We start from the raw sequence: 21,413 nt of genomic DNA on the forward strand, positions 1-21,413 counted from the left end.
GTGTCTCATTTATACCATTACGACAGTCAATATCTGTACAAGTAATGACTGGAGCATTATTGCAGATCAGTTGTTCCCCTCCTGATAGTTTTAATAGTTATTGGTTATGATAACATGCCCTATGAAAACAAGCATCTCTATAATAATACACAACACAATCTGATTAGATGAGTTGCTCCAAATGCTTTATGGATAATAACTGACCTGACTCAGAAGAGTCGCTTAACTCACAATGATAGCACGGGGTAGATTAGTCATCATCTAATACCAAGTAAGTGAACAAACAGTAATCATTTCTGTGTGGACATTAGAGATAGTGGGTTGCATTAATATAATATAATATAATATAATATAATATAATATAATATAATATAATATAATATAATATAATATAATATAATATAATATAATATAATTATTTGAAAAATATTAATAATTATATATTACAAATAAAATAAATAAAACATAAAAAATAGTATTATTAATATTTATTAAATTTCTAAATATTTCTGTTTCTCTATTTATCTAGTTGTATCTATCTATCCATCTATCTATCTATGATTTAATATTATTTTGAAAAAAATGTGTGTGTGTGTGTATATACTGTGTGTATGTAAAAAAAAAAAAAAAAAAAATATATATATATATATATATATATATATATATATATATATATATATATTTTTTTTTGTTTGTTTGTTTGTTTGTTTGTTTTTTTTGTTTTATTTAAATATGCATCATTATAATTTATATCAGGTATCTCCAAATTCAGAATGTTCATAATTATGAATCCTTCCTTTTCAAATTTAAAACCGCAAAAGACCTAGAATAACAACAAATTGTTAATTTAAAGGTAAAGTATGTAATGTTTAAAAAAGACGGTCCCAAGCCCAGCCATCTAGCATTGGTCGGTCAAACAGATAGCTCCGCCCCCAAACTCACACCATTGGCTAAGTCAGTGTTGCTGTGTTTTAATATTTATGTGTGTTCTCACCTGGCCAGCACCTCCACGTTAGAAATGGCGTAGAAGTATTTCATCAGGTTTTCTCTCTGGACGTATGTTCCTCCGAGAGCGGGCTTGAGGAGGCGGAGCCTGAGATTGGTGAAGGTGAAGAAATCTCGTAAACCCTTCATGCTCTCCATCCGCGTGTACAGGCCTTCCATGTTCAGCAGCCTCGGGCCGGCGAAGATGGCGAAGCGGGAACGCACCTCGAACCGCACCACCTTCTCGTTCTTGGACCCGACCCATCGTGAGTACTGCTCTGTGCAGAAGACACGTGTGATGTTGTCCGCGGTCAGGTCACGTGCTCGTCTCGCTGGTATGCTGAATGCGTCCATGCAGTCGTCGGCATAGTACTGGAAGGGCTGCCACGTGCGGCCGAAATTCAGTGATTTCTCCAGCACCATGATGGTGGGCCGGCCGTATTCGAAGGTGATCTGAATGTCGTCGGTGAGTTCGAGGGTTTTGTTCCAGGACAGGCTGATGTTGGCCTGAAGAGGCTTGGGATAGCGCTGCCATGTGACCGTCTGCCAGTAGGTGATGAGACCGCTGCGCTCACGATCCTGCATCAGCTGCGGCGGGTGAGCCAGGTCAGGGTTAGATGCATCACATTCATCACTGCAGAGATATGGATTCTCCTGCAGACAGACAGAGACACCCTTGTGAAAAAGAAGCACACTTAGCATACATTTAAAAAAGTACTTATGGGAATAAATCTTGTCTTCAGACACTTAATTACAGGTTAACTTCAAACGAATGGAAATGTATTAGAGTTTTAATGATATAATAAATGCAGTTAGGTGAACTTAGTTAGGAGTGCTTTTTTGACCCAGTTAAGCAGAAATGAAGTGCATCTTCAAATGTAATTTCATAATTACTTCTTTAGTCTTTAAAATATATTTATATGGAAATAAGATACTATGATAATATTGTGACTTTTTAATCTCGCAATTTAGATTTTCACAATTTAGTCTAAATTGTGTTTCTTGGAATTCTGAGTTTATATTCTATAATTTGATTAAAAATTTTGCAATTCAGAGGAAGAAAGGTCAGAATTGAGAAATATAAAGTCAAGTCCAAGATATAAACTCAGAATTATATATATATATAAACAACAGCAACCAAAACATCTGAATTGTGGGATAAAAAGTTTTTGCCTTTTACCCCTCGCCTTTTTTACCCATGGATGCATGTATGCTTTTTAACATTACATTTAAAAAATGTTAATTTTATGCCATGCCTGTTAAGACTTGTGTCAAGTATTTAAATATATTTGTAATTACCCATTTTAATGGTTGCAATTTAGCACGTTTAAAATATATTATTAAATATTAAAAACATTTAAAATATCTTAACCTTAAAAGTAATATCAAATAACACACTACAGTTAAAATTATAATCAAATAATTTTCATTGCTTTCACCTGTTAGAATGTCAACGCATCAAAATAAGTGTATTTCTTAAAATCATAAATTGATTAATTATTGTGAACAATGATTTAAAATTTAATTTAAAGTAAAAAATGTAAATTAGTATTACATTGTGCACTTAAGTGTACTAAAAACAGTCATGAAAGTGACTCTATAAGTACACTTAAGTGGCTTTTTTTCATACATTTTATACTATCTGCAAGTACAATTTTTAATAAATGTACTTTAAATTTTTGAAGATCAGTACAAGTGCGTGTACAGTACATGTGTTTGAGACAGAAACAGTGACAGTGATTGACAAAGAAATAGAAGCAGGTAGAAATTGCGTGTGTACACAAAAGAAAGGGGAGATTGTGAGTGAGACAGATTGTAAACTCACACACACACGAACGCTTTTCATGGTAAAACTACAGTAAAGACTAATCTTGGACTTTTATTAAAAGCAAAGACTGCAAAGAAAGCAAACTCCTGCTACACACACTTCATTAAAAATCTGGGTCAGTTCTATCAGCTCGCTTTATAAAATCACGTAGAAGACGATCATCTCACTATAGTTCACGTCATACGTCTGTGTTCAGGTATGACGGCTTTGAATCTGTCTATTCAGCATGTGTTGAGGATCTGTGATGATATATCACAATTACACTACACGACAAAGAAATAAACACTTGCTCCTTTTGCTCTCCGTCTCACAGGAACCACGACATACACAAATGCTGCTTAATAAAGACGCACACACACGCCTCATAAAAGAAGCTTGTAGCACAGTGCATCTTGGGAAACACATCAACTGATTTATGAAGCCAGGCACACAGAAGATAAAAAATAAATTAAAGGGGAGATGAAACAAAGTTTGTGTATGTAAGAGAACAACCGAGAAAATAAAGAGGGGCAGTAAAATGATAAAACGGCTTGTGCTCCTGAAGCTCTGAATCTGGTTCTGCTCAAACTCACACTTTTCGTCTGTATAACCAAGAACTACAGATGGACCGATAATCAGCTGATGTTTCTGCCTTTATTCACACTTTTTGTTATCAGCTAAAAATCTGTTCTCACCTCTGTAATATTTAGCTAATACATAATTGGTACCATTCAAAGAACAGCACGCGATGTGAGTTTCCTGAGCTGCTCGGATAATTGCTCAAATTTGAACATCCATTCATTCTCAAGTTAGAAACATGTAGCTTAATTAGACATCGTTTATTTATGTGCAACAGTCTACATCACAAAATTTCTATCAGCTATCGCAGACTGCGTTATCTTGTTTAGTTGCCAAGTGTTTCAAACAAAGCTCATGCGTTTGATCCTCGTACAGTTTGGAAATTTCCTTGGCTAGTTATTCCTCTGAATTCATACAGTGAGAACCGTACATCCCAATCCTTTCAGACACATTCTGCAGTACACTAATTCTGTTCTGTCTGATGGGCTCACTCTATTAGCTCTCTCCAGGACAGGGGTTTAATGTTACCCTCTTCCCCAAGATCACATTACAACTCTGTTCCTACAGGCCTATGCATTGCCACTCATTTCTGCTCAACATAATTCTATTTCCTCAAGATGCACCCCTCTCTAAATCTGTTGTTTCTTCTGTCCTCCGCTTTTCTCCTTAATGCTATTAGAGAGAAACCTCATTCTGTTCCAGCTGTCAGTTTCTTCAGTGCAGACAGACAGCATCAGACACCATCATCTGATCTGACTGCAACATCTGCACTCATGCATGCATGCATTCAAGCACACAAACTCATTCTGATCCCCAACACGCCAAAACTATAGCTGGATTAAAGAGGAGAATGTTACACAGAAACCTTCAACCTCCAAATCCACTGAAACCCAACCCCCTGACACACTTAGTAGTACGCTAGCAAGCTTACGGTGTGCATTGTGTATGTGGTGTGTGTGGGTCAGCTTTTGTTTATATTGTAGGGACCAAATGTCCCCAGAATGATTGTAAAACCTGAAATCACATGCATCTTGAAGAGCTGCCAATGGTTCCCGTGAGGAAAACGGCTTAATTAACATGCTAAATAATGAAAATGTAAAACAGGGAATGTTTTCTGTGAAGGTTAGGTTAAGAATAGTGAATAGAAATATCATTAGCTCATATATCAGTAGTACTGTTTTTATAAAAACAATAAAAGTCAATGATAAGTTCCAACTGCAAGTGTGTGCTTGCATGTATATTTCATCTATGTGTGTGCTTTGGCGTTTGCATGCTTGTAGGGATGTATTGGCAATACTTGTGTATGTATGTGTATGCATGCATGCTTTCATATATTTGTATTGTTGTTTTTGCATGATTGTATGTGAGTGATTGTGTGCATACTTACGTGTATGTGTGTGTTTGGATGTTTGCATGCTTGTGTGCATGTATTGTTTTTGCGTGCTTGAGTGTGTCTGTACATGTGTCTGTTCAGCGTACATGCATGCGCTTGCATCTGTGTTTGTGTGTACTTGGTTGCTTGTGTGCATGTATTAGCTTGCTTGCAAATGAGGATGCTTACAAATATATTTCTTCTATATGTGTCTGTTTGGGTGTTTGGATGCTTGTGTGCATATATTGGATACATGCTTGAGTGTGTCTGTATGAATGTATTTGGTTGCATGCATGCCACATGTATATTTCCATCTGTGTGTGTGTACTTGGGTGCTTGTGTGCATGTATTAGCATGTTTGCAAATGTGCATCTTGTGCTTTTATGCATGAATGTATGTGTGCTTGCATGTATATTTCATCAATATGTGTGTATTTGGGTGTTTGCATGCTTGTGTGGATCTGTGTATTGCCTGTATTGTTTTTGCATGATTGAGCATGCATGTACAGTATGTATGCATGTGTATATTTGCATCTGTTTGTGTGCTTGCATTTGTGCATGTTAACGTAAATCTGTGCATGTATGCATGTTTCTGCTGTCGAGACACTCCTAAGAGAAAGAGTTTTAATATTATAACACACCATCAGTTTTTCTCACTAATTAATTTTTCAAGTGTTTGACAATGTGTGTGTCTTTTCCATGACCTTCGCCCAATAATGCAAGTGGCAAAGATGCAAAACTAGCATATCTATGCTTTCCCGACAATCCCATCCTCCTGCCCCATATAAACACACACACACACACACACACATACACAGCCAACTGTTCGGCAGGTGGCCCACATCACTAAGCTCCTAGAGCAATTATCCACGTTGGAATCCCGTTGCTGCGACAACAATCAGCATGGAGCTAGATCCCTGTCACAGCGTCCATATAGCAGCCTGTTAAACCAACCAACTGGGACATTACATCATCGTTAAACTGGAACTTTACCTAGTGCCATCCGTATAACATGCAGTCAGAGTAAAACATCAGTACCGTAAAATCAGTTAATCTGTCTCTCTCTCTCTTCGTCATCTTTAAGTGTGTGTGCGTGTGTGTGTGCGCGCGTGTGAGTGAGTTATAGTGGACTTTAAGAAACTGAGAACACAATGTGAGCTCCATTCGCTTAACGAGATCATCACTAAGAATACAACACTCTGAGGAATATACTGTCTGTTCTCGCTGACTATAGTCAACATAGGCAGCTTCCTTCTAAGGCAGCATCCTGACTGAATTGGATCATAGCAGCCCCAGATGGAATCTACAGACTCTTCTTTTGTATTTTCTGTGCTTTTCGGAGATAAAATGTGTTAAAAACGGGGCTGACAGGACTGCAGTGTTATTAATGGCTTTTAAAGTATAATCAAATTACTAAATTAGACATAATATTCAATAAAGAAATATGCAAGGGGTGCAGGATGTGAACTTACAGTATCTTAGAAGGCAGAATTATTTTATCGCTTACTATTTAGAACAGCCTGCATGCTGGGAGCACAATTATGATTTCTTAGACTGCTGCCTAGTTAGGCAGCTCACTAGGGTTTGTAAAAAAAAAAAAAAATTTAATGTGAAGCATGTTATTTTTTGAATGTTAAAACACTGCTTCCTGCATGGCTGAATCTTACAAATAAAATAATAATAATAAAAGATATATATATATATATATATATATACAGTATATATATAATTTTTGAATATTTGTATATTGTATTTAACTTGAATAAAAAGCATATCAAGCAATAAATAAAACTAATGAAGAAGCAAACAGAGTTGCTTACGTCGGCGCTCACCTGGTGTTTCGGTACAGGTGTGTGTCATGGTGAAGTGTAAATATAGCTAAAGGAAAATCCGCTGCAACCACATTTCATGACAAAATCCACAAGATGGCAAAACCTAAAACGGCTGTTCTTTAATAAAAGTTCTGGCGCGTCGGAAAGGGCTTGCAAACACATTTGTCATTTCGAAATGAAAAACTATTGGGTCAGAGATTTGGAAACTTTGGGAACATTTTTCACGTTAGTACTCTGGTATTAAGATAAACAGTACTAGTGCAATCTCATACAACCTAACATGTAATCAATCATTTATTTGTACTTATGGATGTTATGAAATTCGGGGATGATGGACTGAACATGTCATTGAACATTTCTGCTGTTGCCGTATTTCTAATATTATCCAGCAAATACTATTTCACGCTCTGAGATCGATCCAAAAATTTGGCTATGAATGCAAAATTTGTTTATTTTGATTGTTATTAATACATTTATTAATTGCACATGGTGTTTTGTATCATTTTACACTTAAGGCAGTGTACTGCAGAGAGTTTTACTATGGTTGAGAGGTTTAGACACTCTACATTGTGTTGCATCTAACTATCACTGTACAGAGAAAATAATTTGGTGTAGAAACTATTTGTACTTTTACAATTACATTTCTTGTAAATATCACAAATAATTACACAGAAATGGTAAGAAATTTTGAACTGGAAAGACTGAAATTCTACTTGTATTTGTACAGTTTTATTTTATTTTATCAAACTGTTTAGAAAAAAAGAATATGGAAATGTTTTATGGAAATATATTGCATAGAAAACATTTCCATATTTCCTGTACCAAGTATTCCAGGAAAGCATGTAGTAATGATCTCATTCCTTTATTCTAGATCTCCAGAATTCTTCAAAGTGTTTTAGTTTGTAGAATGAAGATGTGTTTGTTGGCTGAAACTTTGTTTCTGAGCACAGAGAGATCAGAGCGAGACACGCAGAGCGACAGATTCATCCTATTAAACTATTACTCTAGCCTCTGTCCATCTCAAGCCGCTTTCACTCAGTTTTTCTTTCTGCAGTATGTTGTATATACAGTATACTGTGCACAGTAAGCTCATTTTCTGTGTGCACTATAATACCCAAATGACTACTTTGACCAAAATGCACAGTACAATACAATAGTATATGCAGTGCACTCAACTTGACCTTTAATTTCAAAGGTTTTCGTGCATTATTAATGTGAGAAAATAGTTTAAAACTGCACATGCCTTGTAAAAAAAAACAGAGGAGTACAGTAAAGCATGCTTTTAAAAAGAATATGCTTAAGTGTGAACTAAATGTTTCCAGACCCTAAACTGCATGCTATTTACAGTTAAATGACAATATATAATATTTGAAAATCATAATAAATTCCTGAAAAGATCAAATTCACTCCGCTCAACTTTAGTTTTGGGTGTGTAGATCAATCAGTAACGTCATATTTTCGTAAGGGATCTGCTATATGACTATATACTATAATAAACTGATGAAGGTTTGCTGTCGAAGTGTTTGATTGTTGTTTGCTCTGCTGCAAAATGAAATAAAATTGTCAGTGATTTAGAAGATGAAGCGAGTGTGGATGCCTAACTAGAAAAGTATAATAAATGCGATAACACAAGAGTGCTTTTTTACCCTCCTAAGTAGGACTGAAATACATCTTTATTTGTAGTTTCATAATAAATTCTATTGTCTTTTGAAATTTAGTAATTTAAAATGTAATAATCAGATAACAGTTATAATCAAATAATTTATGTGCTTTAGTATGTTAGTCAACACTTAAGTGTACTTCTTCAAAGCATTGCTAAAATTATTTAAAATGTACTTTTAATATGTATTTTTAGTAAAAAATTATTTGACATTATTACAAAATATATTTGTAAAGGTGTACTTAAGCGTGTTTAACAACCATGAAAGTGTTCTCCCTTAAAGTGCGCTTAAGTGGCTTATGATTAATATTATATTATCTGCAAGTACAGTTTTTATCAAACATTCTTTTATGATTTAAAGTCCGCTACATATGCACATTCAATGCAATTAAGCACACTTTTTAACAAATCCATGTGAAGCATACTACAGTGTGAAATGGGATATTTCCTAACGGTTAACTTGCTGTTATTTAAAAGTAAGCATTCAGTAAATAATATGTTCAGTAAAATAATGTTAGTATTCTATTCTGGCATCTTCATATCTTCTGTCATATCTGTTCTCCCTTCTTCCTGTTTCCTCCTCCTCATTCTTCTTCACTTCCCGCTTCTCTCTCTCTCTTGTTTCTATTTATAGCACTGGCTCATTTGTGCCTCTAAATCAGAGATCACTGTTGTGTAGCACAAGGGTTTCTTTACTTTCATACACACACACACACACACACACACACACACGTTCACGCATTGACACTTCTAACTATTTCATGTATGCTTGCTGTGGTTGTGCGCTGTCAGAGAAGTGTGTGCATGAACAGCACGTTTATTGGTGTGTGTGTGTGTGTGTGTGTTTGTTCTCTTTTTCCTGCTGTGATTCCCCCATCATTAGGGATCTCTTGTCTTTCTCTCTCTCTCTCTCTCTCGCTTTTCTTCCCAGATAACATGAGCCAACTAAGAATCAACTACTTGAAAACAAACCAAGCAAAAAGGTCCAAAAGTAAACTTTTGTAAAAATCTGCCAGTAGTGGGTGAACTGAGAGAAATATTACCTGCCTTGAAACAATTTGGATTATTTTTATTAAAACATTTTTGACTTGCACTCTTTTCACGATTTTCTAAAAAAGGTGGGGGGGCTTTCAATGATCATTCCTTGCAAGAACTTTTTTTTTTCCATCGTGTAAAGAACATTTCAATAATTTGAAGAACTTTTGGTTCACTATAAAGGAAACTTTTGTGCAATGAAAGATTTCAAGGATGCTTGCTGAAAATGTGACATGAGTTTGTTTCTTCATCAAAACAGATTTGGAGAAATGTAGCATTGCATCAGTGTCTCAGCAATGGCTGCTCTGCAGTGAATGGGTGCCGTCAGAATGAGAGTCAAAACAGCTGATAAAAACATCACAATAATCCACACCACTCCAGTCCATCAGTTAATGTCTTGAGAAGTGAAATGCTGCATGTTTGAAACGAATCCATCATTAAAATTGTTTTAATTGATTGTGAAAATCATTAAAAACTTTAAACAATTTCTTCCAACTAAAATAAAAAGAAAGTCCTCTTTCCATACTCTTTGTCCTCTTTCTCAAGGTAAAATGGTATTTTGGCCAGAAGTTTAAACATCTTGTTGGTTTTTTCATTCAAAAGCAGCTTTTGGATTCTCAAGACATTACTTGTGGATTATTGTGATGTTTTTATCAGCTGTTTGAACTCTCATTCTGACGGCACCCATTCACCGCTGAGCAACTGATGCAATGCTACATTTTTACAGATCTGTTCCTATGAAGAACTATCACTTTAATGGAAGTAAAACTTTTTATTGTTTTGCTTGCATTATTGTGACAAACAGTGCAGGTCATTGTTTCATTTGCATCATCACATACTGTACAAAACAAACCAGATGAGCATCTCTGTCAAGAAAAACGTGAACATGCTCCATATTTTAATTTTAGTGACTTAATATGAGAAAATTGGCAGAAAAATAGTGTATATATATATATTCTAATTTTCTGAGATACTGAATTTGGGATTTTCTTAGTTGTCAGTTATAATCATAAATTAAAATAAATAAACATTTGAAATATATCAGCCTGTGTGTAATGAATGAATATAATATACAAGTTTCACTTTTTGAATGGAATTATAGAAATACAATTTTGATGATATTCTAATTATATGACCAGCACCTGTGTGTGTATATTATACACAGGTGAATTTAATACTGTCTGTGGTAAAAGTGTTTTGAGTCATTTGTTTGATTTATAGCATTATGTTTCAGTTTAAGTTACCAGCCATCTGAGAAGTAACTCTACGAAGGCCATTTTTACTCACATATGCAGCTCAGTGAGTGTTAATTTTGGACCCTGGGCAGAAACATGCACAAACTGGGACATGCACACACACACACACACACACACACACACACACAGACACACGCGCAAACACGTAACGACAGCAGTTGACCCAAAACACACAGTAACACACATAGACTAGAAAAAGAGCAGCTGCTGTGAAATGCAAGAGATGATTAAATTCCACATGAAAGACCTCATTTGCAACTCATTTTGCCTACGTAATTTCCAAGTGAAACAGGATCTGATGTGTAAAGAGGAAAAATGTAAGGCTGGACTTATATTCGTTGGGAACTTGATGGCGTTTCGTTTTTTTATATTGCAGATTGGTTATAAAAAATAGTAGAAGTAAATCATTCACACTTATTACATTATTTACATTTAATTTTTTGTGCAACAAACAGTTGTTTAGTTGACCATTTTACACTCTCTTTTTTGTTTTATTCTTGTTAGATTGTTATTTTTGTGTTTTTATAGTTTTGTGGGTGTGTGGGCCAGGTTTCTGAACACTCAGTAAGTCCCGTTAATGTGTAATTGTGGACAGTCATGTGTTGATGCGTAGCTTTATCTGGCTGAAGTTGTGTGAAAGTTTAAAACTATATATTTTTGTATTTTTAGTTTTAATAGAAGCTCTATTAGGACTGGCGAGGACGTTCTGAGCACTGAAACCTACTGTATGTTTCATAGCGCAAGCTGTATTTCAAAGATGCTGTCATTTTTTAACTCTCTCAGTAATATTGACCTATTGACCAGTACTCTGTTTCCTCCGTCATCTGCGTTTGTCATTTACCTTGGAAGGAGAGATACTAGGGAGGATCCCGTCTATTGTAAAGTGCTGACTGTGCCAGGCTGCCCGACCTCATCATGTCGAGAATGTAAAAGGGAAATGTTCGGGTGTGCTGTGGATGTCTGCTTGCAGGACCATTAAAGGCCCCATCAATATTAAAGAGCTCGGGACGACCTGAGGAACATTCCAGAGGGCAGTCCATTAGCGGCCGACTCCGGCACAACAATTTAAGGGTCTGTGTGTGTGTGTGTACTGTATAAGTGTGTGTTAGCTTTTCCAGTCCTGTTTCAAATAAGAATCAGTATTTTAGCGTAGCTTTGCATGCCACAATATTCAAACAAATCCAAATGTGGGGTTTAAAAAAAAATAAAAATATATATGTATGTGTTTTGCAGAATGTTCACAATGTTCTTTTTCATGCATTGAAAATAAATAGTGATTAATAAAGAAATTAAGACTAAAAAGCACCATAAAAGTAGTGATACATATAATTTGAGCAACATATTCTAAGTCATGTAGGGTATTTAGGTGAGAAAACTATGGCAAATTGTGATTTTTGGGAGAAATGCCCCTCTAGATGAATTTATTTGAATATTATGGCATGCAAATTTACTGTAAAAACGCTTAAAATAGAACTGGAAAAGCTAATAGATACACACATTTACACAAACAAAATTTAAAGTCAGAGTTCACCCAAAAATCACATTTACTCACCCTTATACTGTTCTAAACTCGCATTACTTGGAATATGATATATCATTTACTTTCACTGCATGGAAAATAATAGTGTGATAATTATACTGTGGAACGCAAAGTTACTCTGAAAAGATACTCTGATTCTTACTTAAACCAGAAAAGCTAACACATGCACTTATGCAAACACGATTTAAAGGGATAGTTCACCCAAAAATGATTTTGCAGAATGTTTTTGGGTGAACTACCCCTTTAAGTTTTGAGAGTTAGTGCGAGTAAGAGAAAACATTAAACAGATCATAAACTGTCAAGTGTGTGAGAGCTGTGTCCATTTCTGTCTCTCACACGAGACTAATAACTGTACTGTGTATGTGTCTTTCCTGCAGAGTCTCATCATCAGCTTCATTGTGAAAAGGCACAATCATTGTGAACAAAGTGTGTCTGTTTGTGCACGACACTGCATTGTCTGGATAATTTAATCAGGGTTTCATTACCTCTTTTCCCCTGACACTAGTATTTATTCATGCTCTTGTTCTCTTTAGCCTGCACAACCTTTTGCTTCTTTTTTCATCACTTTTGTTTTAAGCATCGCTGTTACTGTTGCTCTTTCTTGAGTTTAAGTGCTAAGCTAAAGCATCAGGAAAAGAAAAAAAGGCACAGCCTTACATTGAAGGATCTATATCAATAAATAACGATTATTTTAGTATCATTAAGACTGTTTTAAATTATTATTTTTTCCCCATTAAATTAATTTGATAAATAAATAATTTAAAAAAACACATAAATGAATAAATGTAATTAAGAAAATGTAACTTGTAAATCTTTTATATTTTCAATTCTTATTTTTATCATGTTTATATATCTGTTGATTTACTGCTTTATTATTTCTTTCTATCGGGTTAAACAAAAAATGAAATAAAATTATAACAGTTATAATTTATTATATTTCAAGCAACTATTTTTTTTAATGGTATAAATTAACTATAATAACCATTTGTTGTTGTTTTCTTCAACTGTAAGTCATTTGGACAGAAGCGTCTCACAAATGAATAAATGTAAATACAGACAGAAAGAACCAACCTAGCAACCACCCAGAACACCACAGCAACTGCATAGCAACACATTAGCAACCATCCACAACATCCCAGAGCTGCGGTCTCATTTAAACCAATTAAATTGTATTGTACTTTCAGAACTCATCGACTGATGGAATATCTTTTGATTCTGTTTGTTGTCCGTCCCGATATCACTTTATAAAACCCATAGTGCACCACATGACCTCCGTGCCCTTGAGAATAACCTGCTGACCCTGCTATAAGCGAAGTGAAATTCGACATCGTCCCGGTCCTCTGTTCCTGTGAGCCTGACTGTGCCAACAAACCCACGTGGGTAAACAACACCTCGGCCTTCTGCTCTGCACGCCTGCTGACCTCAGCTGCATTTTTCCTGCTGCGGTCGGTGACCTGCACGGCACATCCTCCTCAAATTAACGCTGCTTCAAGATCTCCGCCCCCATGATGGGTGCAGTTTGGCACCGTTCTGCAGGCCCTGCTTAGTTTGCATTGGCCAATGGCTGGTGGTCAAAAAACTAATCAAGGAATAGTCTGGAAACATCTGCCTCAGGTCCATCCCATCCAGGTGCTAACTGACACTTTGTAAATTCTATAAAGTTAAGCATAACATTTCTATAAAGTTTAGCTAGTCAAGCCCACTTTTGTGCAATAATCATATTTTATTGGTTTTATTTTATAAAACAAAGATTTAAGACCGACCAGAAGATGCAAACTCAATGCATCAGTTAATCAGATGAACGAGTCTTAATCTTAAAGAAATAGTTCACTGGACGAAGCATCATTATGGATCAAAGACTTGTATTTTAGCCAGAAGCAATGGTTTAAAGTTAAAAACGTCTTGATGAATTTGTTTTTTACGAACACGCAGCTTTTGGTTTCTCCGGATGTTAACTGATGGACTGGAGGGCTGTGGATTATTGTGATGTTTTTATCAGCTGTTTGGACTCTCATTCTGACGGCACCCATTCACTGCAGAGCATCCATTGGTGAACAAGTGATGCAATGCTACATTTCTCCAAATCTCTTCCCATGAACAAACAAACACATCAATGTCCTGTCTGGCCTGCAGGTGAGTAAACCGTCAGCAAATTTCCATTTCAGTCAGGACCACTTCGTCAAAGTATATTTAAGACAATTATATAGCATACAGTTAGTGTTGGCGGAACGATTTTCTTTTATGCAGCAGTTGTGCTGCCTTACATTTTCTCTGAACATTTGAAACAGACATCTTTTTTTAACACTATAAATGTATTTACTGTCACTTTCAGTCAACTTCCTTGATCAATAAAAGTAGCAATCTCTTAAAGAGGACTCACCAGGGTGCAGAATCTCTCCGGCGGGTTCCCGCAGGTGATCCCCGGCGGCTCAACGAGGATGCGCATGTACTCCTTCATGGCCTGGGCTTTGGGTTGGCACGCATAATGCTCCCACACGGCGCCTTCGTCCGTGCTCACGAGAGACTTGCACAGGTCATACTGGCCTCTTGCTCTTGCCAGCACATGCACCAGCAGGTAGAGGAGTCCCGCATGAGTACGCATGGCAGGCATGCGAATAAGGGGATTTCCAAGAGTCCGGAGAAACGGGAATGGGACCACCGTAGGTTCAGAGGTGGGACGTGTTAACATGGAACAGCAGCGCCTGTGGTCAGGTTAAGACATCCCATAACTTCGCCACGATCATGCTTTGGTTTACTCCAAAAGGAAAAAGTCAGATATATAGAAAAATGTGCATAAACGTGTTTTATTGTTACAAGTTTGAGAGGAGTTTTTGCAAAGCAAGTTTATTGTTTTGTGCATTGACTACTGTCTTACTTCTGTGTGTTGGGACACTGTCCTGATATGTTGGATTAAAAGTGCTGATGCTTTTACTTGGACCTACATCCATAGCAGCTCCTGGACTGCGTCACCGCAGAGCATATTTATGTCCTGAAGGTCACATAAAGTGGGTTTCCCCTTTTCCAAGCTCAGAATTATCCACCTGGTCGCATCCTTCACTCAGCAGCTGCTGTCCATGGTCCTGAAAGCAAACACCGCACATTTTAGTGTTTAACTTCACTCCTCTTTTGTACACAAGCACTTGATGTCAGCCTGTTTTTTTCTAGCGCTGCTTTCTGCTGATGGTCTAATTTGCCAAACCCCCACTAAACAGACGTTGGATGTCATCCCGTGAACCACCACCAGTCTGGACAGATGGCTGATATCACATACAACACGAGTCTGGAGTGAAGAACATGCGTGGTACATGCACACACACACACACACACGTCACAGACAGATACTGTATTATATAAGGCAGGACTTTGTTGAAGAGTAGCGAAAGGAATATGATATATATATATATATATATATATATATATATATATATATATATATATATATATATATATATATATATATATATATCTTATACAGATATTGCACACTTTTATCTTATGCTAAATGTTACATGGTATAGTTTCCTGAATGAATCACATTTCATTTCTATTGGGAAATGGGAGGAGTGAGGGATGGTCTCACATGTGCAGATACACACATGGTGATGACATCAATTTCTAATGTTGCAAAGGCAATGCATGCCTGTAAGAATCAGAGACCATGTGCTTTGCATGGTAGGATCTAAACTGCTTTTCATGTGATTGAGTCAACCTGATTACAATTTTCAGATCAAGAGGAAAATATATTTGCATGTAATTTTACTGTAAACAGAATATACTTGTAAATAAAATTACTTACACTTTTATGGTAATATAAAAGCTTAACTTTAGGTTTAACTGAAAAAAAGTTGTCTTTTAAGAACATTTAATGTTGAGTAGTTGTTTTTTAGATGTATTCTGTGCATTGGCTTTGAGATGCCAGTTGTTGCGAACTTTAATTAATTTAACAGTAGGTTGGTATGTATATGATTTAATAGCATGCATTTTTAACTTTATTATTCAATCTTACCGTAATGATTGTGATATCGTCAGCGTGGCAAATACCACTACCAGTTTTAACCTCAAATTTAACAAACACATAGTAGGCTAGTCTACATAAAATCAAAATCTCATGCAAGATGCGTTTCATCCTCCATTAACCACAACCCGATCATTTCTCTGGTAATTTAGTATAGAAAAGTAATAAAAACAGTTGTAGCCTAGTACATTGTCGTTTTGCCTCAGGTAAAAAACGTACAAGTTCCACTCGCAGACAGAACAGGATACTCCTCCATACTGTAGCTACTGTAATAAAACTCAAAGCAAGCATCGATATTCCTCATGCAGACCCTGCAGGCAATGCAACAACCGTAATCTAACACAAAACGTGACTAAAGTTGATCACTCTGGTAGTTTAGCATCATAAAAAGGTTTGCAATCGGTCTTCCCTCTGCAGAGCGGACCGGGGTGTGTCGCGCGCGCGTCCCGACACTAAAGAAGGGAGAGGTGCTCCGAGGAAACACATTCCGCGCTGCAACTCGCGTTTAACGGCAAGAGGGCTGGTTTTACGTGCAAACTCGAGCAGAAACAACTTTTTGGCGTTCCAAACATAAATCAAAAGTGAGCCGCTGTGACAGGCTCGTCTCGGGAACGAGAGCTGCGTGCTTTCATCCGGGTCGCTGAAGTAGTTGAGATGGACTCACCGCGCGCTCGACTTGCGTCCGTGTGGAAACGGCATCGCCTCCTGCAGCGAGGATGCGGCTCTTCTTAGTTTTTTTTTTTTTAGTTTTTTTAATGCATGCTCCGTCGGTTTTCCAGGGGAGGTCGATGCCCTATTTCTGCAGGAGATGCTGAATTACCGGAGGAGGGTGCGTGTGTACCAGTGAAGTATCCGAAAGTGAGAGTATGGACTTGTGGTGCGCGCGCTGTCTACTTTACTGGATCAGATTTGCCCTGTGTGTTCAAGGGCAGAAAGCTTCATGGCAAATCTCCCTCCCCTCTCTCTCCCTCTCCCTTCCTCTCTCTCTAATCCATTTAAGCATCACTCTCAATCACTATCTGCGGGTTTGAGTCAGGCTGGCCCGGCTGTTCCGCGGTCTTCTTCTTGAAGGGGCTGAAACTGAACCGTCCCACTCTTGAGGCACCAGGGAATCCGCGTTTTTACGCACTTCCAGACCTCCCTGCTCGAGGAAACCTCTGACGGTTCGCCTTTTTCCTCTTTTATTGAATGGATTCTCTCAGTTTACTCGGACTTTCATTCAGCAATGCTGATAGAGTAACTCTCAGGGCAATATTTGCTGTCAGTGCTCTAGGTTGGTCTAGGTTACAGCAATAACTTAAAAATAAAAACTCCAAAGAAACATAAGATCCATTTTATAACCAAATGGTTCTTGATGTCAAATGTGTTGCCATTTTCAGTAAGGTTCCCTAAAAATAAAAATAAATACATGCTTTATATATATATATATATATATATATATATATATATATATATATATATATATATATATATATATATATATATATATATGTACAGTTTTTCAAGCAAAATTAAACATTTGGGGGGTTTTAAATGATAAATTTTATGTATTATGTTGCATAGAAAAAAACTGACATATTGGATTTGTTTGTTTGTTAGTTAATGACGTACTACACATGTGGTTTTTCTTCCTGTGTGAACTGACTTAAAAAAAGATATATTTTTTTTTCAATGAAGAGATTGCAGTTAGTGAAAAAAGAGATCCTGCAGCATTTGAGACACACATAAAGACACTTGCTTTGAATTCTTTTTATCTATGCAATGAATATGTCCCCCAATGTGTCTTAAGTATCCAATTATTTTTCAGAGCCACTGTGTGTTCTAATATGCAAATATAGTATAACAGATTTTCCATTAGGGCCAGCAGTCGGGCCTGCCTGAGTCAAACACTCAGACAGTGATGAATTGTAATGCTAAAATAGTTTGTTTTATTTACAGTATTTATTTCCATGATATTCAGTCAAAAATTGCATAAAGATTCTCATTTATGCACCCGATTGTTTGTTTTGATCATAATTCCCATTTTTCTCATTATATCATAAAAATATGGAAATACAAAGCTTTATTTTTATTTTATCGATTTGGCATAGAGTATAAATAAAATATAAAAAATACATATTTTCATTAAATTGTCATAAATGAAATACATACTTTACTATAATAATAATAATAATATTTGCATTAAGTAAATGTGTTAGGGAAGTACTTAATGGTTATGAAAGTAATGTGAAAATTCTTAATGATCCTAAAATTTTTCTTTTCTTTTTTTTTATACAAATTACAATTCTATATTCTTACTTTTGATTTTCTTTGACAGATTTTGTGAGAGTCACTCTTGTATTTCTCAGTGCGGAATTCTTTATGGATATGGATATAATACAGTGGAATTCTTTTAGTTTTTTGTGTGAATTTATAAAGTATGTGTGATGTCAGAGAGAAAGAGAGAGAGTAGGCGTGATTCTGTGTTGACAGGAGTGCGGATCAGATCGATAGTTTGTCCTTGCTGTGTCTCAACGTAAAGATTTCCGCATCTCTCTCTCTCTCTCTTTCTCTCTGCTCTTACTCTCTCAGAGCTGACTTGACTTTCCCCCTCTTGACACAAACCCAGCCTCTGTTAACTCTAAAAAGCTATTTATAAAAATGTGTACTGTACATTAAAAGCCACTAATGGCTCTAAAAGTGATGTCATTTATAAATGATTCCATTTAATCTCCATCTGACCCGAAACACGCAAACAGGATTATCCATCTTCAATTAAACGGGAAAACGGAAACTCCTTTATCCCATCTCTGTAATGACGTCACAGTCTGCCAAACTTTGCTCAGGTTGACCGTCTGTTCGGCACGTCTGCTGGGTGCATCAGAGGAAGTGCGTAATCCACTGGCACCTGTCACAGTGTTGATATATCATGTCTTAATAAGCCATAGATTAGGGATTGTAATAAGTGAAGTCAGGCAAGGGCTTATGAAACTTCTTTCCCCCGTAACGTACTTATAGGTCATGAACTGTTGTGACCTGAAAATGAGAAACTGAGCCAATGATGATATGCAGCATGCTGAAGGTTGAATTGAGAAGATATGTAATATCTAAAAAGGAGGAGAAACGCCATGTGCTTCTAGAACGACATCAGGTTTTTGGATCAACTGTGCCTTTAAGAGTTTGGAACCATTAAAGAGAGAAAGAACAGAAGAAAATCCTCTCTAGCACTGGCGCCTGTGAGTGTTGAGCGTAGGAAGCTTCAGAAGTCATTTACACATGCACCGTTCAGCCAGACATCGTCTGATTCAGGCCGTAAATGCTTGGCGTCATTCGCACACCCTCAACACCTTCATACACTCCACTAAACAACCACACGCCAAGCTAATTCATAGATTCATGGGTTTAGTGGGAAATGGCGCTTAAATCATGCTGTTGTACATTCTCATCATGTATATGTGAAGCCTGTTTTTAGACCGTGTCAGTATATATAAAGTCCAGCTGGAAAAGGAGTTTCTAGAAACGAGACAAGAACTTGTCTTAAAGTTAAGAAACAGCCTTGCAAGTGTCCTTAAAATTGACGTACTGAATTCCAGTCGTGTTTAGTTTGAGCGCTTGAGCAGTTTGAATAGATGTTTGCAGTTTGAAGGTTACAAATAGATAGAAGCTGGAAGTGTTTGCTGGGTGATTGTAAGGTGGTTGCTGAGGACGTATGCATGATTGTGATGGAAAGAGAGAGAGAGAGAAATATACTGATTGATTGATCAACTTAATTCAACTTTGTTTAAATGCAGAGTGTGAAAACTGATGATTAATGTGGAAAGTTTGGCTGTGTGTGTGTGTGGCCTGCTTGGCAGACCTTCATGAAAATATACCCTTCAAAAACACACTCCACTGTGGCCTGACTCTGTTTATCTCTCTCTCATACACACATTAGAAGATTGACTGAAAGCAGGAGATCAGACTCTAATGCAGCAGGACTGGAAATCAACATTTTTATGCAGGTAAAGTCTTGGGCTTTAGTGCGTGACCTGCAATGTCTTCCCTAAACTTCTGGGAGTCCCAACTCAACAAATCATAAAACACACACACACACACACACATAAGCGTAATACATGCAAACTCCTTTGTTCACGACTGTAGATGTAGATTCGCATATGAAGTGTTGACTCGGGATTGACACTGCATTATACAAACATCTCGACATTGACATTCTGGCCTCATACAGCAAAGAGTAGTGTGCATTTGTTCAAGAGAAAAAGAGAGAGATTTGACTTTTTCTAAAGAAAATGTGAGTGGTGCGTCCTAGCTTCAATGCTGGGATGTTGTGGGTTGCCAGTGCGTTGCGTTACGGTTACGGTAAGTTGCTCTGATTGCTTGTCAGCACGTTGTTATGCTGGAATGTTCTGGATGGTACGTAGCAAAAACAGCTATATACTTAGGGTTAAGGGCTTGTCTAAATCATTAACTCTGAATCCAGGCAATAATAGTGATACTATATTAGGATTGCATGATGAAAATAAAACTAAAATCAAAATATAAAATGTAGCATGTTTCCGATTGAAGCATGCCACTGTTCTTTTACACACACTCATTATGAAATGTAATTATTATTATGTATTTTTATGCAATTTTTATTTTATTCTATATTATTTTATAATTATTTTTATTTTACAATAGTAATAGTAATATTTCTTATTTTAATATTTTATTGAGTAATAATAATACATAATTATCATCATCATCATCATCATACTGATATATAATCACAACATTTTGGTCAATACTTTTGCAGAGCTAAACCAAGGTTATTATAGTTAACAAAAAAAAAAAAAAAAATTCTATTCAACATTTCATTTCAAATAGTTGACAAGGCAGCATTTCTCATTTTCATTTAGTTTAATTTGATTTACTAAAATACCTGAAATAAAAATGTATAAAACTATATAGACATGTTAAAAAACAACAAAATGATAAAACAAATCTAAATTACTGAAACTTTAAAATGAACATGAAAGCAGAAAATATAGAAATAAAATCTAATTCAAAATATTGACAAAATTGTATAATAGTACCTCAGTGATACTAAACTAACACTGCCCTAAACAGCAAACCTGGAACTTTTTATAAATCACAAACACAGTTTTTATAAAAAAATTAAAAAAAAAATCACAATTGCAAAATTTGTTATGCAGCCATAGTCTGTTTATTTTAATTTTGACCAAATCTTGATTCTGCTCAATCATTTGAAGCACAGACACTCTTGAAATAGAGTAACAAGAAAATGAAAGTAATAAGGAGCCTGATTTCTGTTTAAATCTTCAAACAGAAACCGCGCTATTAAAGTCAGTGTTATGT

General features: G+C 36.2%; 1 protein-coding gene across 2 annotated transcripts in view; it reads right to left on the reverse strand.

The window, feature by feature from the left end:
- LOC127942336 (netrin-G2) overlaps positions 1–17,186 on the reverse strand; it is a 54,060-nt gene extending 36,874 nt beyond the window's left edge. The window contains exons 1-3 of one of the 2 annotated variants that reach the window (XM_052538021.1): positions 16,744–17,186; positions 14,445–15,144; positions 995–1,638 (exon numbers count right to left, since the gene is read on the reverse strand). In XM_052538021.1, coding sequence (XP_052393981.1) covers positions 995–1,638; positions 14,445–14,753 — 953 coding nt within the window. In that variant the 5' untranslated portion in view covers positions 14,754–15,144; positions 16,744–17,186. The other variant, XM_052538022.1, reaches the window with a different exon arrangement.
- Positions 17,187–21,413: the final 4,227 nt, after the last annotated feature.

Source organism: Carassius gibelio, chromosome A21 (assembly GCF_023724105.1).
Source record: "Carassius gibelio isolate Cgi1373 ecotype wild population from Czech Republic chromosome A21, carGib1.2-hapl.c, whole genome shotgun sequence".
Taxonomy (NCBI): Eukaryota; Metazoa; Chordata; class Actinopteri; order Cypriniformes; family Cyprinidae; genus Carassius; species Carassius gibelio.